The sequence below is a fragment of the Hemitrygon akajei genome, chromosome 27 (genome assembly GCF_048418815.1).
Source record: "Hemitrygon akajei chromosome 27, sHemAka1.3, whole genome shotgun sequence".
In the NCBI taxonomy this organism is placed as follows: Eukaryota; Metazoa; Chordata; class Chondrichthyes; order Myliobatiformes; family Dasyatidae; genus Hemitrygon; species Hemitrygon akajei.
In genome coordinates, this window is record NC_133150.1 from 3024438 (window position 1) to 3042616 (window position 18179).

The following is an 18179-nucleotide window of genomic DNA, read 5'->3' on the forward strand; positions in this document are numbered from 1 at the left end:
TGTGAACTGAGAGCCAGAATTTCCTATCAGCTGGAAACAAATGAATGTAACGTTTTGTGCTTCGTGGAGACCTGGCTGACGGAAGAGATACCGGATCATGCCATCGAGCCCTCTGGGTTCTCCCTGTTCCGGGTGGACAGGTCAAAAAACCTCTCCAGGAAGAGTAAATAGGGTGGGGTATGCTTCATGGTCACCAATGCTTGGTGTGACCCCCAGAATGTGCACGCCCTCAAATCCTTTTGTTTCCCAGATCTGGAATACTGTACCTTGTGCTGCTGTGAAGACCGTAATGACTGCCGAGCGAGTTCACGGCTGTTATTATCACAACTGTGTATATTTTGCCACAGGCTGATACTGGCCTGGCTCTCAAGAAACTGTACCAGACCATCAGCACCCTGGAGATCGCACACCCAGAGGTAATGTCACCGGTGACGTTAATCGAGCGTCGCTGTCTAAAGTCTCTCTGAAGTTTTGCCAACACATCCAGGTGAGCACACGGGGAGATAGAATTCTCAACCACCGTGATGCACCATCAATAACTCACGCTGAGACTTAGGAAGTGAGATATCGGCTTTTATTGACTGAAGAACAACACTACATCCTGGGAAAATGAGGGAGAGCAGCAGACCACAGTCGCCTTTATACAGGGGTCTGTGGGAGGAGCCACAGGAGCAGTCAGACAGGTATATCTAGTTCACCACACACCGCTCCTCTTCCACCATGCTTACAAAGCGCTCCTTCACCCCCCAGTTGGGAAGTCAGATCACTCCTCCATCTTGCTTCTGCTCATGTACAGGCAGAAGCTGAAACAAGAGGCAGCCATAGTTGATGCACCATCAATAACTCACTCTGAGACGTAAGAAGCAAGGTATCGGCTTTTACTGACTGGAAGAATGAACAACACTACATCCTGGAGAATGAGGCCGGGCATCAGGCCTCAATCGCCTTTATACAGGGGTCTGTGGGAGGAGCCACAGGAGCAGTCCAAACAGGTATATGTAGTTCACCACAATAGTTAAAACCATTACTGTTGGTCTGACCAATCAGTCACCATGCTAGAGAACTGCTTTGATAATGTCAACTGGAATGTCTTTCGTGATGAGGATGTCTCCAAGATCACACATGGGGTCACAAGCTTCATCTGGAAGTGCATCAAGGATGTTGTCCCCCAAAAATCTGTCAGGGTCTCTCCAAATCAGAAACACTGGATCAACAGTTCCATGTGAGCAGCACTTATCGCATGACACAGAGCTTGTATTGTTGGTGATCAGCAAGAACTCAAGAAATGTAACTACGATCTGTGCAAAGTCATCAAGGCAGCAAAACGACAATACAGGGACAAGATTCAGACTCAACTTTCCACCAACAACACATGCTTATGGCAAGGTTTGCACATCATCGCAGACTTCAAAGCTATCAAAAGTCACTTTTGATAAGAGCGATCCCACCAGTGATCAAAAGGCAGTCTCCCCTGGCCGTAACAGAGAGATCAAAAGACAGTCTCCCCTCTCCGGTAGCAGAGTGATCACAGGCAGCCGGTGCTCACCCTCCGCATTTGCCTCGACGTTTCAATCTCCTTGTCACTTTAATCAGTGAACAATGGAAGGTTTAATCTGCAAAATGGAGTCCAACATCTCCTCCTGGAATCCTCTCGGACATGCAATCTATGGGCTTTCAAGGACACTATCACCTGTTCTCGATATTTGTTGCTTATTTATTGTTATTTTGTGTTTTGTAATGTATTTGCATAGCTTGTCTTTTGTACCTTGGTTGTCTGTCTTTTGTATGGTGCGATTTTTCATTGATTCTATCATGTTTCTTTGTATTTACTGTGAAAGCCGAAAGAAAAAGAATCTCAGGGTTGTATGTGGTGACATATATGTACCGATAATGAATTTGTTTTGTAGTTTGATTCTGAATCTTATTGATACTGTTTCGGGAGCGGATGTCTACTGTCAGGCCGCTGCTCTGGTCCGCCCTGTTACCATGGTCACGGAGGCGGAAGTTGACCGAGCGGAAGCGGAAGTTGCTGATCTGGAAGACGACGCGATATGGAGGATCCGGCGGAGGGTGATGGCGCTGTGGTCGGGACAGTCTGTCCACCGGCGGAGCAGCAGACAGAGCCTCCCGGCGGGGACGACCCCGGGCTTTCAACCGGCCTGGTCAGCGACTCCGGCACTAATGGCAAGGCGGTTGTTTGTGAGCGGTGCGGCTCCCGTGTGCTGAGCCCGGGGACGGCGCGGTATCGCCGCAGAGAGGTGGGGCGAGAGCCGGGGCCGCGGCCAGAGTTTGGAAGGGGGGACCCAGCATGCTAGGGAGAGGCCGAGGGAGGGAGTTGGGGAGTGAAGAGCAGGATAGGTGGGAGGGAGGATGAGAGGGACCCAGAGTAGGAGAGTGACAGTGTGGCACCCAAGAGAGGGACAGGAGGGAAGGGAGCAGGGGATTCAGATTCTCCCTGTGGGAGAGAGGAGGATCCAGGACAGGAGCTGGAGGGTGGTTGGGTGGGGTTGGCAGGGATTGAGATATGAGTTACCCAAGAGGGAGAGAGGTAGAGTCGGGCAGAGGCAGGATGGGATCTGTTTTACCCAAATGGTAGGGTGGGGGGTGCTTTTTGGGGGAGAAGGAAGTAATCGTTATGATGATGTAAGTGCCATTGTGGAGGGGTGAGAGAGTGTATTCTGTGTTGGAAATTGGAGGAAGGGAATGGCGAAAGGAACTATAGACCCACAAGTGAGGGGGATGTGTTGATTGTCATTCGGCTGTACCCACATACAGCAGCAAATGAGACACCAAGGTATAAAACACAGTAATATCACCACAAATAAATTAACAATCAGGTTCACATACGATACAAGTTTAAAAAGTAAACAGTAAGCTACTGATGCTTCGTACATGATGAGATCTGGGTGGTAGCAGGGGGTTCAGTTGTCTTACGACCTGGGGGTAGAAGCTGTTTCCTATCCTAACAGTCCTTGTCCTAATGCTACGGTACCTCCTGCCTGGTTGGGGGGGGGGGGGGGGGTTCAAAGAGATTGTTGACAGATAGGGAGGATCACTGACAATGCTAAGGGCCCTGTGTATGCAACGCTCTGGATATAAATCTCTAATGGGTGGAAGAGAGATCCTGATGATCCTCTCGGCAGTCCTCACAATCTTTTGTAGGGACTTGCAGTCAGGTGCCTTGCATTTCCCATACCAGACTCTGATGCAGCTAATCAGGACTCTGTGATGGCACTCCTGTAAAGATTGGTTTGAAAGGGAGGGAGGGAGGGAGGGTGGGTGGGTGGTTACCCTGCTTGCCTCAATCACCTCAGGATGTTGAGTTGTGACTGTGCTTCTGTGACCAGAGGGGTGGTGTTGAGAGGGCAATGCATGGGTGAAACAAACAAGATGCTGGAGGTTAGGCCCATTTACATAGGGAAATGGCTAGTTGATGTTTCGGGGTGAGACCCTTCATTTAGGGTAGAGGGGCCCCAAAACGTCAACTGTTCCTTTCCCTCTGCAAATGCTGCCTGGCCTGCTCTGTGTTCCTCCAGAATCTTGTCTGTTGCTTGGGTGGATGAACTTGGCTTTTGGCAAGGGAAAGATGAAGGAGGAATAAAGTTCAGAGTGGATCAAAAAAAAGCTGCAGAAAGTTGTCAGCTCCATATAGGCTCTAGCCTCCTAGCACCTTCAGAAGATGATGCCTCAAAAAGGCGGCATCCCCAACCCCCACTCCTCTTGTAGCTGGGCTTGGCAGAGTTTCACAACATATGCCAGTGATACTAAACGTGATTCTGATTCTGTGTGCTGGGTAACGAGTACATGCAGGGATGGAGATCAGAAACACAAGAAATGGGAGGAGGAGTAGGTCAACTGGGTCCTTGAGCCTTTTTATTCAGAGAAATCGTGCCTACCAATGACACGGCCAGATTGTTATATCCAGGCTTCACGGTGTCTACCTTTACTTTCCTCATTCTACTTCCCATTCCGTGTTTTGAGAGGCTCATCATGAGGCACATCAAGACCCTGCTGCCCCCCTCACTGAACCCCCTGCAATTCGCATGTCGTCCCAACCATTCAATAGATAACGCCATCATCACCACCACCCTCCACCTGGCCCTAACCCACCTGGACAAAAAAGACACATACATTCGAAAGCTGTTCATAGACTTCAGTTCAGCATTCAACACAATCATTCCTCAACACCTGATTGGAAAGCTGAGCCTACTGGGCCTGAACACCTCCCTCTGCAACTGGATCCTAGACTTCCTGACTGGGAGACCTCAGTCAGTCCGGATCGGGAGCAGCATCTCCAACACCATCACATTGAGCACGGCGGCCCCCCAGGGCTGTGTGCTGAGTCCACTGCTGTTCACTCTGCTGACCCATGACTGTGCTACAACACACAGCTTGGTCCACATCATCGTTCACCGATGACATGACTGTGGTGGGTCTCATCAGCAAGAATGTTGAGCCAGCATATAGAGAAGAGGTGCAGCGGCTAATGGACTGGTGCAGAGCCAACAACCTGTCTCTGAATGTGAACAAAGCAAAAGAGATGGTTGTTGACTTCAGGAGAGCATGGAACAACCACTCTGCTGAACATCGATGGCTCCTCCGTAAAGATCATTAAGAGCACCAAATTTCTTGGCGTTCACCTGGCGGAGAATCTCACCCGGTCCCTCAACACCAGCTTCATAGCAAAGAAAGCCCTGCAGCGTCTCTACTTTCTGCGAAGGCTGAGGAAAGTCCATCTCCCACTCCCCATCCTCATCACATTCTATAGGTGTTGTATTGAGAGCATCCTGAGCAGCTGCATCACTGCCTGGTTTGGAAATTGCACTGTCTCGGATCGCAAGACCCTGCAGTGGATAGTGAGGTCAGCTGAAAGGATCATCGGGGTCTCTCTTCCTGCCATCACGGACATTTACACCATACGCTGCATCTGCAAAGCAAACAGCATTATGAAGGACCCCACGCTACCTCATACAAACTCTTCTCCCTCCTGCCATCTGGGAAAAGGTACCAAAGCATTTGGGCTCTCACGACCAGTCTATATAACAGTTTCTTCCCCCAAGTCATTAGACACCTCAATACCCAGAGTCTAGTCTGACACCAACTTAGACAGTCTCCCTCTCCCTCTCCCTCTCCCTCTCCCTCTCCCTCTCCCTCTCTCCCCCCCCTCTCTTCCCCCTCCCCTGAAAGCCACTCCACTTCTTTTGCAATTTTTGATAATTTCTTTCTCAATTCCTGCCAAAATGTTGTTTACATTTACATAATTTATTATTATATTGTAATTTGCCCTTTACTGTGTCCATTGTCTTGTTTATTAATTATTGTACTGTCTTGCACTGTTTTGTGCACTTTATGTAGTCCCATGTAGGTCTGAAGTCTAATGTAGTTCTGTGTTGTTTCATGTAACACATGGTGCTGAAGGAACATTGTTTCGTTTTTCCTGTGAACTATGCTGGCAGCTATGGTTGAAATGACAATAAAAGCGACTTGACTTGACATATCGGCCCATGGCCGTCTCTGCTGCCATTAGAGGCATGTAGCAGACTCTGAGGCACATGGATGGTAGATGAATGGAGGGCCCTGTGGAAGGAAAGGGTCAGATTGATATAAGTAGGTTAAAGAGTTGGCACAACATTGTGGGCTGAAGGGCCTGTACTGTTCAAGATTGTTTAATGTTATTTACCAGTACACAAGTGTAACGAAGAATGAAATATTGTTACTCCGGATCTAGTGCAGCATAAAAAAGCACAGTAAGATAAAGAACAGAATAATAATAAAACAATGAATCCATAAGATTACTTCTACATTCATTATATGTCCATTAAAGTGACACTAGGCACAGGAGTATACGTGACCTGACTGACAGGAAATGATAAAGTAGTGTTGGTTGGGGTTGTGGAGTGGGTGAAGGTGTTGCTTGGGAAGGTAACTGTTTTTGAGTCTGGTGGTCCTGGTGTGAATGCTACATAGCCTTCTCCCAATGGGAGTGGGATAAACAGTCCATGATCAGGGAGGGTGAGTTCCTTCATGATGTTACTGGCCTTTTTCCAGCACCTTTCTGTATACGTGTCCTTGATTATGGGTACAGTGGTGCCGGCGTTGCATTGGGCAGTTTTGACTACCCGTTGTCGAGCCTTCCTGTCCGCTGCAGCACAGCTTCCACACTGCGCAGTGATGCAGCCTGTTAGGACAGTACGCAGTAATGTTTTATGTGTAAGTAAAGATGGTGAATGAAAATGAAGATTTAAAAAAACAAAGTTGGAAATGGGAGAAAAGTTGAGGTAATGGGTGGTTTGTTACTGTCACAAGTATTGAGATGCATTGAAAAGCTTGTCTTGTATGCTGTTCATTCAGATCAAATCATTACCCAATGCATTGAACAAGAATAAGGTAAAGTAATTCAGAATAAACTGTAAAAACTACTAAAGAAGTGCAGTGCAGAAAAATGAAAAAGTGCAGGATTGTGAGGCCTGCAATGAAACTTATCGTACAAGAGTCTGATAACAATGGTGTAGAAACTGTCCTTGAGCCTGATGGTATGTGCTTTCACCTATCCCTTTACCCCACTTTTTCATTCTGGCATCTTCCCCTTCCTTATCAGTCCTGAAGAACAGTCTCAGCCAAAAATGTTGACTGTCTATTCATTTCCACAGATGCTGCCTGACCTGCTGAGCTCCTCCAGCATTGTGTGTTGTTTTGTACCTTCTGCCCAGTGGAAGAAGGGGGGAGGGAACATCTGGGGAGGGCGAGCTTTGGCTATTTCAGCAACAAGTGTGGACAGAGCCCATGGAAGGGGAGGTTGGTTCCCGTGTCCACAAATCTGCAGTTTCTTGTGGCCAGTTTTCTACAGAGAGTAAGGCAAACTTTGTTGGAATAAAGGAGATTAATACATTTTTCTAGGGGCTGAGACAGATTCAAGTTCAAAGTTATCATTCATCTATACCCATGTATACAGCTAAAGGAAACATTGTTCCTCTGAGGCCAAGATGCAATTTCCAGTGTGTATATATTACATACAGTATGTAAAATAACAACACCATAATATTAACATTAGAAAGTATCCTGCAGATGTATGTACAACTGCATATGCAGTTCAATGTAACTCTGGTGGCTGTCATATCCAACAAATCAGGAGACCTGGGCAGCAGAGTTTTTGGAAAAGCCATCACACTGGGGCAGGTCCACTCACTTGACCTTGGAAGTCTGGATCCAGTGATACGAAGAGGTTGTCTGGGACTTGCTTGGTCGTAGTGGATGACCATGATATCTCCTGTGCCTTGTCAAGCCCCTTGCTCTCCACGAAACGTTGCAGAACCACCTTCCTGGCTGTTGGATCTCACTGCAGATCTCAACAGCCAGAGTTGACTTTGCATGCTGGGACAGGCATGTCTCTATCTCAACAGGGAATGAGACCCACCAGCTAACCCTTACCTGGTTTAGCCTGCCTGTCGAAGTGGTGTACCAGGGTGCAGTTACTGTCGCATGCAAACAGCAGATTAGAGCCATAAGTGAGAGCTGGATGTCCGGTGGGGCCCCAAAGATAAGTGAACTGTCCCAGAATGTACACGACAAGTACCTTCACCAGAGGCTGGACATATATATATGTCTCACATTCTATCTCACATTCAGCACATAAAATAACAGTAATATTAACGTAAAAATGTATTCTGTAGATGTCCTTTGACAAAAGTGCATATACAACATATGAAACTAAATATAACCCTAGTGGGTGGCAAAGGATGACTAGAATTGTGGGACTTGGAGTGAAAGTCACGCCTATTAGGATGCCAGTTGGTATGCAAGAACCTAATGTGTGAAATCTGTTTTGCAAAAGCAGGACAGTCCAATGTATAATAAAAGCTATAAACTACAATATGAGATTTATTAAAACAATAAATTGAGTAGTCAAAGAGAGGGAAAATTCCTGAGCTAGTGTTCATGGTTTCATCGTCTGTTCAGAAATCTGACAAAGGAGAGGAAGAAGCTGTTCCTGAAACGTAGAGAGTGTCTTCAGGCTCCTCTAATGGTAGTAATGGGAAGAGGCCATGTTCTGTTGATGATGGATGCCACCTTTTTGAAGGTGTCCTGTATGCTGGGGAGGCTAGTGCCCACGATGGACCAGGCTGTGTTCACAACCTTCTGCAGCTTTTTCCAATCTAATGCAATGGGCCCTCTATACCAGACATTTCAAATGCTCTCCACAGTACTGCTATAGAAATTTGTGAGATCCTTTGGTGATATTAGCAATTCTCAAATTCTTAATGAATTTGTCAAGCCTTTTTTGTAATCACATCAATATGTTTGGCCCAGGGTAGATCTTGATAGATATTGACACCAAGATGGTAAAATAATATAAATTTGTTTTGCTAATCATCTCCTGTGAGAAGTTATGTAAATATTTTTGAAAGGACATGTACATAATGTGCAAATTGTGTGTTTGTGCCCCCCCCCCCCCCCACCCAAACAGAGTTTGTTTGTCCAACTCAGCAGGTCAGGGAGAGGAATAAACAGTTGAGACCCTTCGTCAGGACTGTTTATTCTTTTCCACATATGCTGCCTGACCTCCTGAATCCCTGCAGCTGTGTGTGTGGGGTGTCTGCAGGCCCCCCTCATGTTTCCAATTGGTCAATATACCTGTCAATCACTGTGATGCCAAAGCTGATTGGGTTAATGTGTGCACATTGCCTTGCAGTTGTTCCTGCCATCCATGAGGCAGAAAGTGGCACTGGGCACTAAGGACAGCGTGGTCACAGGAGACCTGCTTCTCGAGCACTGGTTCGTGGATGACATGTTTGCCTTTGAGAATGTTGGCTTCACCAAGGACACGAATAACATCAAGTACCTCGTGTGTGCCGACTGTGAGATTGGCCCTATTGGCTGGCACTGTGTGGATGACAAGAAGAGCTTCTATGTTGCTCTAGATCGAGTGCAGCATGAGTAGAGGGCAGTGAGGGAGCACAGAATGATCGGGGGATCCTCTGTGTTAAACCTGGACACTGGACGGGGACTTCAATCATCTGTCCAGCAGCAGATGCATCGAATGTTATTCAAGATCACAATTGTAAAGCAGAACAAAATAATTGTTACTCCAGATCCCATGCAGCACAAAAAACACAATAAGATAAAGAACACAGTGATAAAAACAATAAATATAAATAGATAAGATAGCTTGTTTACGTTGATTGTATGTTCATAAAGTTACACTAGGCACAGGAGTATTTGTGTTTAAGGTGGCTGACAGGAAATAAAGTAGTGATGATTGGAGGGATAGGATGGATCAGTGGGGGCAGATGTTGATCAGCCTAACTGCTTGGGGAAAAGTGACTTATTTATGAGTCTGGTGGTCCTGTCATGGATGCTAGGTAGCCTCCTCCTTGATGGCAGTGGGACAAGCAGCATTCCATGAGCAGGGTGTGTGGGAGCCTTCATGATGTTACTGGTCCCTTTCTAACACCTTTCTGTCGATTTGTCAATGGTTCTAGGAGCTGCTCTTCAATTGGCGTTCTGCAGTGGAGGTGATGGCTTGGCTAGTGTTTGTAGGTCATTAAAAAAAAATCATATGACCCCTTGTTCTTTTGTTTTTGATCGTCATTTGTCATGGAGAGAGTCGGCACTAGTTGGAATGGCACAGTCGGATAGTGGATAGCACAATTGCTTTACAGCACCAGCAACCTGGGTTCACCCGACACTGTCTGTAGGGAGTTTGTACATTCTCTCCATGATCGACTGGCTTTCCTCCCGCATTCCAGAGGCCTATAGATTAATGTGAGTAAGTTGTAGGTGTGCTCTACTGGCAGGCTGCCCCCAGCTCAATGCTCACTGATTTGATTTGACGTAAACAATGCATTTCACTGTATGTTTCAATGTACATGTGACAGATAAAGCTAATCCTTTAAATCTTTAATGCGTGGTCTTGTCCTAGGCAGGACATTAGCATATCACTTTATAGAACCGGATTAAATTCAGATTTGATTCTCACCTCTATCTGTAAGGAGTTTGTATGTTCTCCCTTTGAATGTCAGGGGTAAGTTCTTCACATACAGAGTGGTGGGTGCATGGAACACCCTGCCAGGGATGGTACAGGGAGCTATGTCAGAAAAATGGTAGAAATAGGTAGAAAAATGGAAGATGATGATCTTGGAATAGGTTACAAGGTCAGCACATCATGGGCCAAAGGCCTGTACTGTTCTATGTTCCTGTGGTAGGGTTAGTGACTTGTGGGCATGCTATGTTGGCACCAGAAATGTGGCAATGCGTGCTGGCTGCCTGGCACAATCGTTTTTGATCTGATATAAAATGATCCATTCCACTGTTTCAATGTATGCTTGACAAATAAATTTTAAATTTTAAAACCAATGTCGTGGGTGTACCAGGAGGGGTGTGATGCTGTGGCGTATGTATCCCTTGTGGGTAGTAGGATAATGTAATTGCTGGAAACATGCATAATTGACAACCACTGACATTGAGTTGGGTTCACTGATAGAGGCTGATCTGATGTGATGTCATAATTATGTGAATTTCTGTTACCCCGTTTTGTGTTCAGTTTATGGATACAATAAATGAGTTGTTTTCCTTGAACATAAAATGCCTCACATAGTTTTATTTCAGAAAACCTACATTGGTGACCCCAATGCTCCAGAGTTACTGAACATGTCGGCCAACATGAAACTGCCGGGGTTTAGGGAGCAAAATGCCGATGCTTGGTTCATACAGGCTGAGGCTCAATTCATGCTGTGAGAACTCTCCATGGACACACCAAATATTTCTTTCTGGTAGCATCAGTCAACAACTCCATAGCTGTGTCTACTGGAACACCTACCTGAACACAATAAATATCAATCACTGAAAACCCACCTTTTACAGACTTTTAGACTATCGCAGTCTGAGTGCACCAAACCATCGCTCTCCTTGCCTGGCCTTGGTGATCTTAAGCCTTTGGAGCTAATGTTGTCTCTGCCTGATCAAGTTCCCGTAGCCCGCGCTACTGCACCTGTGAAGGACTCAAGGGGGCTTTGCTAAAATTTCAGTGAGTAGAGACCCAAACCTGCTTAATGCTCTACTCCACTGTAATACTGATAATGAATTTAGCTTCTCAAATTCCAAGGTGAATTCAATCATACTATGGTCACTTTCCCCAAAGGGTTCTTTTACCTTACGCTCTCTAATCAATTCTGGTTCCTTGCACATCACCCAATCCAGAATAGCTGAATCCCCAATGGGCTCAACCACAAGCTGCTCTGAAAAGCCATTTTGTAGGCATTCTAGAAATTACCCCACTAGAAATCGAGCACCAACCTGATTTTCCCAACCTACCTGAATATTGAAATCCACCATGACTATTGAAACATTGCCCTTTTGGCAAGCATTTTCTATCTCCCATTGTAATTTGTAGACTACATCCTTACTACTGTTTGAGGGTTGGATGGGTGGAGGGTGTATACAACTCCCATTGGAGTCTTTAACACTGCAATTCTTTAGCCCGACCCACAATGATTCATCGCCTTCCTATATCACCTCTTACTCATGATTTGATTTCAAATTTTACTAACACAGCCACACTGCTCCCTTTGTTTCCTGCCTGTCCTTTCAATACCATGTGTATCCTTGGACATTAAACTCCCAGCTCTAATCTTTCAGCCATGATTCAGTGTTGCCAACAACATCATACATGCCAATCTGTAACTGATTCAAGTTCATCTACTTTATTCTATATACTGTGCGCTTTCAAGTATATTACCTTCAAATTCTGTAGTCACCCTTTTCAATTTTGTCTACCTTTTACATTACAACTCATCCTGTTAACTGCAGTCTTACCCAGTCAACAGCTTCTTCTCACTACACAGTGCTCTGTTTGTAAACCATAAGACACAGGAGCAGAATTAGGCCATTTGATCCATCGAGTCTGCTCTGCCATTTAATCATTGCTGAACCTTTTTTCTCCCCTCCTCAGCCCCACTCCCCAGCTTTGTCCCCATAACCTTTGATGCCATGTCCAATCAAGAACCTATCAAGCTCTGCCCTAAGTACACCCAATGACCTGGCCTCCACAGCTGCCTGTGGTAACAAATTCCACAAATTCACCACACTCTAGCTAAAGAAATTTCTCTGCATCTTTTAATTGGACGCTCCTCTATCCTAAGGCTGTGCCATCATGATCTTGACTACCCCACCACTGGAAACATCCCTTCCACATGTACTCTGTCTAGGCCTTTCGACATTCAAAAGGTTTTAACATTCATCCTTCTAAATTCCAGCGAGTACAGATCTATCAAGCATTCCTCGTAGATAACCCTTTCATTCCCAGAATCATCCTTGTGAACCTCCTTTGAAACCTTTCCAATGTCAGCACATCTTTTACAGAAATCTTGAACTGGTGAGAAGACAGCTGAAACATCTCCACCCAAGCAAGGCTGCAGGCCCGGATGGTGTCAGCCCCAGGGTGCTCAAAGCCTGTGCCCCCCAGCTATGTGGAGTACTTCACCATGTCTTCAACCTGAGTCTGAGTCTCCAGAGGGTTCCTGTGCTATGGAAGACATCCTGCCTCGTCCCTGTACCAAAGACGCCACGCCCCAGTGGCTCCAATGACTACAGACCGGTGGCATTGACCTCCCACATCATGAAGACCCTGGAGAGGCTTGTTCTAGAGCAGCTCCGGCCTATGGTTAGGCTACACTTAGACCCCCTCCAGTTCGCCTACCAGCCCCAACTAGGAGTTGAGGATGCCATCGTCTACCTGCTGAACCATGTCTACGCCCACCTGGACAAGCCAGCGAGCACTGTGAGGGTCATGTTTTTTGACTTCTCCAGTGCGTTCAACACCATCCGCCCTGCTCTGCTGGGTGAGAAGCTGACAGTGATGCAGGTGGATGCTTCCCTGGTGTCATGGATTATTGATCACCTGACTGGCAGACCACAGTACGTGCGCTTGCAACACTGTGTGTCAGACAGAGTGGTCAGCAGCATTGGGGCTCCACAGGGGACTGTCCTGTCTCCCTTCCTCTTCACTATCTACACCTCGGACTTCAACTACAACACAGAGTCTTGCCATCTTCAGAAGTTTTCTGATGACTCTGCCATAGTTGGATGCATCAGCAAGGGAGATGAGGCTGAGTACAGGGCTACGGTGGGAAACTTTGTCACATGGTGTGAGCAGAATCATTTGCAGCTTAATGTGAAAAAGACTAAGGAGCTGGTGGTGGATCTGAGGAGGGCTAAGGCACCGGTGACCCGTTTCCACATGGTGGAGGATTACAAATACCTGGGGATACAAATTGACAATAAACTGGACTGGTCAAAGAACACTGAGGCTGTCTACAAGAAGTGTCAGAGCTGTCTCTATTTCCTGAGGAGACTGAGGTCCTTTAACATCTGCTGGACGATGCTGAGGATGTTCTACGAGTCTGTGGTGGCCAGTGTTATCATGTTTGCTGTTGTGTGCTAGGGCAGCAGGCTGAGGGTAGCAGACACCAACAGAATTAACAAACTCATTCGTAAGGCCAGTGATGTTGTGGGGGTGGAACTGGACACTCTGATGGTGGTGTCTGAAAAGAGGATGCTGTCCAAGTTGCATGCCATCTTAGACAATGTCTCCCATCCACTCCGTAATGTACTGGTTAGGCACAGGAGTACGTTCAGCCAGAGACTCATTCCACTGAGATGCAACACTGAGCGTCATAGGAAGTCATTCCTGCCTGTGGGCATCAAACTTTACAACTCCTCCCTCGGAGTGTCAGACACCCTGAGCCAATAGGCTGGTCCTGGACTTATTTCCACTTGGAATAATTTACTTATTATTATTTAATTATTTATGGTTTTATATTGCTATATGTCCACACTATTCTTGGTTGGTGCGACTGTAATGAAACCCAATTTCCCTCGGGATCAATAAAGTATGTCTGTCTGTCTGTCTTTTAGATGAGGAGCCCAAAACTGTTCACAATACTCAAGGCGAGGTCTCACCAGTGCTTTATAAAGCCTCAGCATCACATCCCTGCTCTTGTATTCTAGACCTCTTGAAATGAATGCTGACACTGCATTTGTCTTTCTCACCACTGATTCTACCCGCAAGTTAACCTTTAGGGTGTTCTGCACAAAGACTCCCAAGTCCTTTTGCATCTCAACATTACCTGCCTTTCCACCAATGTTTGTATCATCTGCAAACTTGGCAACAAAGCCATCTATTCCATCATCTAAATCATTGATATACAGCATCCACTAATCACTGACAGCCAACCAGACAAGGATCCTTTTATTTCCACTCGCTGCCTCCTACCAATCAATACTCTAACCATGCCAGTAACTTTCCTATAATCCCATGTGCTCTTAACTTGGTCTGAAAGTCCAAATATACAACATCCACTACATCCCCTTTATCTATCCTACTTGTAATCTCCTCAAAGAATTCCAACAAGTTCATCAGGCAAGATTTTCCCATAAGGAAACCTTGCCGACTTTTTGTAACTGTGCTACAAGTTCATCTACCTTATTCCATATACTGCACACATTCACACATTCAAATATAACATCTTTAAATCCTATCTTCAGCATTATCACTACAGTTCCCATCCCCCAGTTAACTTAAACATTCCCAACCAACTATAGACAACCTGCCCACAAGGATATTAGACCACCACTCTCCCTGCCACCCCCCCCCTCCCCCCACTTTCAGGTTCAGAAGTAACCTGTCCCTTTTGGTCATACTTTCTCTAGATGAGATCCCAATGATCCAGAAATCCAAACCCCTGCCCCCTGCACCAATTCCTCAGCCATACATTCATTTGCCAAATCCCCCTATTCCTAGCCTGGCACATGGCATGGGTAGCAATCCTGAGATAATTACCCTGGAGGTTTAATCCTAGCTCTCCAAAATCTCTCTTCTGGACCTCCTCACCTTGTCTACCTATGTCATTGATGCCAATATGTACCAAGACTTCTGGCTGCTCACCCTTGCCCTTGAGAATGACATAGACCCGATCTGAGACATCCCTGTTCCTGGCACCAGGCATCTCTATCGCACCCACAGAATCTTGTCTCTGTTCCTCTGACTAGGAATCTCCTATCAACATGTAGACCTCTTCACCTCTCTGTTCCTCTGAGCCACAGCACCAGACTCAGTGCCAGAGACTCGGTCACTATGGCTTCCCAAAGTAGGTCGTCCCCTTCAATAGTATCGAAAGTTGTATACTTATTATTGAGGGGAATGACCATGGGGTACTCTGCACTGGCTGCCCATTTCCCTTACTTGTCCTGATAGTCACCCAGTTATGTACTTCCTGCACCCTAGGAGTGACTACCTTCCTGTGGCTCCTATCTCTCACTTCCTCAGTCTCACATATGAGCTGCAGCTCCAGTTCCTTCCCGTGTTCCCTGAGGCTGGAGGCCTCCCAGAATTCCCATATCTCACACACACAGAACACAACACTGCACCCTGGAGTCATTCTCACCGTACCATGCCCTAATAGCCGAGGAATGAACAAATAAGAACAGAAAGAGAGAAATCAACCAAATAACTTTGCCCAAACCTGATGAATCAAAGCCACTCAAAACCTAGGCACACTCATGCTCCTCAACTCAGAGAAAGGGTAAATTAGATGAAGGGTAAATGAACCCAGCTCCATCATTGGCACTAGCTTCCCTAGCACCCAGAACACCTGCAAAAGGCAATGCCTCAAGGTGGCAGCATCCATCATTAAGGAGCCCCATCACCCAGGAAGTGCTGTCTCCTCACTGATACCATCAAGGAGGAGATAGAGAAGCTTAAAAACACACACATTCAATATTTCAGGAACAGCTTCTCCTCTGCCATCAGTTTTCTGAATTGACAATGAACCCATGAACACTTCCTCAATATTTATCCCTCTCTTTGTAGACAATTATTTAATAAATAAAAAATATTTAAAAATATAACTTCAGAGGCCAACACTGGGAACTGCCTGGGCTCCGTGGTGTGGGGGTCCGGGGTCCAGGTGGGGCTCTTGGGCTGGACCCTTGCGCTTACGCTACATCTGTCCAGAGAAACCTCTGGATGAGAGTGACAAGAACAAGAAGAGTTACATCGGCTTGGACATCACCCGGACTAAGAAGATCTGCACCAATGGCTGGAGAACCAGGACCACCTGGTGAGAAACTGGCTACCAGACAAACCATAAACAGAGAGACGGGACAACATGGAATTAATGCTGCTTTAACATCAAGCACACATGGGGACTCTGGCAACAATGAAGACCATCGTACACATTCATGGGAAAGCAACTGGCTACCCAGCAATCAAACATTGTTAACACCTTGAATTGGAAGACGATGCAATCACGATGCACCACAGCAACGTCACTGCAGAACCGAGCCGATTGGGGAACACGAGTTCAGACCCCACCTCCACAACTCACAGATGGTGCAAAGGTGATAGCATCACCTTTTACACAGGAAATGCAAGTTTGAACCTCACCTCAGGCATATAGATGCTGGCTGCTGCAATCAGAGAGAAGATCAAAGCTCAATCAACAAACTAGGCTCCCCAAACTTGGTGATAAAATTCCATTAGACAGCATGCTAGAAACAAGCCAATGAAACACTACTCACATTTGCAACCTCCAACATAACAGAGACCAATAATCTGATGTATGCAATGGCAGCAGCAGTCCTAGGAATGCTGGGCTACAAAATGAGCTACAGTGGAGAGTACTGTTATAACCCCTGCTGGAGACAACGATTGGAAGCCAAGCTGAAAACCAAAAGGGTGGAGCTCAGCAGACTCACTGAGCTGCAGAAAGGTGGGAAGACCAAAAAGTCATCTCAGCTACTCAACAAGTACGGAGGTATGTCCATAGCCGAAGCCCTGGAATGGTTAGCAGCTCTGGCTACCAGACTACAAGGTAGCCTAAAGATGCAGAGGCCAAGCGAATAAATACACTCTTCTCCAAAGAACCAGGAAAAGTATTTGCACATTTCCAGAGCGACAACACGCTAGTATCTGAACCAGCAACTGAGGAGTACTGGAAGAGTCTGTGGGAGAAAGAAGCACCACATAACACCAGTGCCCAATGGCTGAAAGACCTACAAGCAATCCTCTGCAATCTCCCAGAGGAAGAACCAGTCACCATCACAGCAGAAGATGTCCAGCAACAGAGAGCAAGTATGAAGAAATGGACATGGCCCACACCTATTGGCTGAAGAAACTAACAGCATTACATACACAGCTGGCAGCTCAAGTGAACCAGCTGCTTGAAGCCGGCTCCCGCCCTGACTGGCAAACTCAAGGAAGGACAGTACTCATAACGAAGGATCCTCACAAAGGAGCAACTCCATCAAACTACCGGCCTATAACCTGCTGTCAACAACATGAAAGCTCCTGTCAGGCATCATAGCCACCAAGCTGAAGGAACATGTGTGTAAATTCCTGAACCAGAGTCAGAGGGGGATTGGTCATGGAAACGGAGGCTCCAACTACTGATAGACAAAGCAGTCATGTGAGACTCCGAGACCAGGCAAACCAACCTAAGCACAGCCTGGATTGACTACCAGAAATCATACGACTTAATGCCCCACATGTGGATCCTGGAATGCCTGTCTCTGTTCAAGGTCAACAAGATACTAGGGACCTTCATCAAGAACTCAATGATCCACTGGAGGACAATGCTAGAAGTTAACTCAACGCCATCAGGTGTGGAATATACCAGGGTGATGCTCTATCCCCACTGCTGTTCTCCATCAGCTTGAACCCTCTCAGCCAGATCATCTCAAAGAGTGGACATGGGCGCAGGTTCAAAAGTGGAGAGATCATTTTCATCCCTCCTGATCTTCATAAGTGAAGAACCAGCCATATGTTTATTGTAATTTATCAGTTTTATTATTATGTATTACAATACACTACTTCCGCAAAACAGCAAATTTCACAACATATGCTGGTGATATTAAATCTGACTCTGATATTGTAGGGAGTGACACAAATAAAATGGTAGGATGGTAAATAAACATTGCGTCCTTAGAGAATGCGATGGGTCAATTAATGGAGAAATGGCTCTCGGTTTTACATAGTTATTTTGGATTGACCTTTGTGAAAGAATATATTCAAAGCATTTCCATGATAAAATAGTTATAAAACTTTAGGGAGGAGAAAGGTTACAACTTTTCATGAGGGAAAAGATTAGGAGCTACACCTAATATTCTAGATGGAATATGAGGTG

General features: G+C 46.1%; 1 protein-coding gene across 1 annotated transcript; it reads left to right on the plus strand.

Moving 5' to 3' along the window:
• Positions 1-2024: 2024 nt before the first annotated feature.
• Positions 2025-10582, plus strand: rabif (RAB interacting factor). Its single transcript, XM_073030273.1, has 2 exons — positions 2025-2258; positions 8690-10582. Exons 1-2 carry the CDS (start codon positions 2052-2054, stop codon positions 8936-8938), a joined length of 456 nt encoding a protein of 151 aa, XP_072886374.1. The 5' UTR covers positions 2025-2051; the 3' UTR covers positions 8939-10582.
• The last annotated feature ends 7597 nt before the right edge of the window (positions 10583-18179 follow it).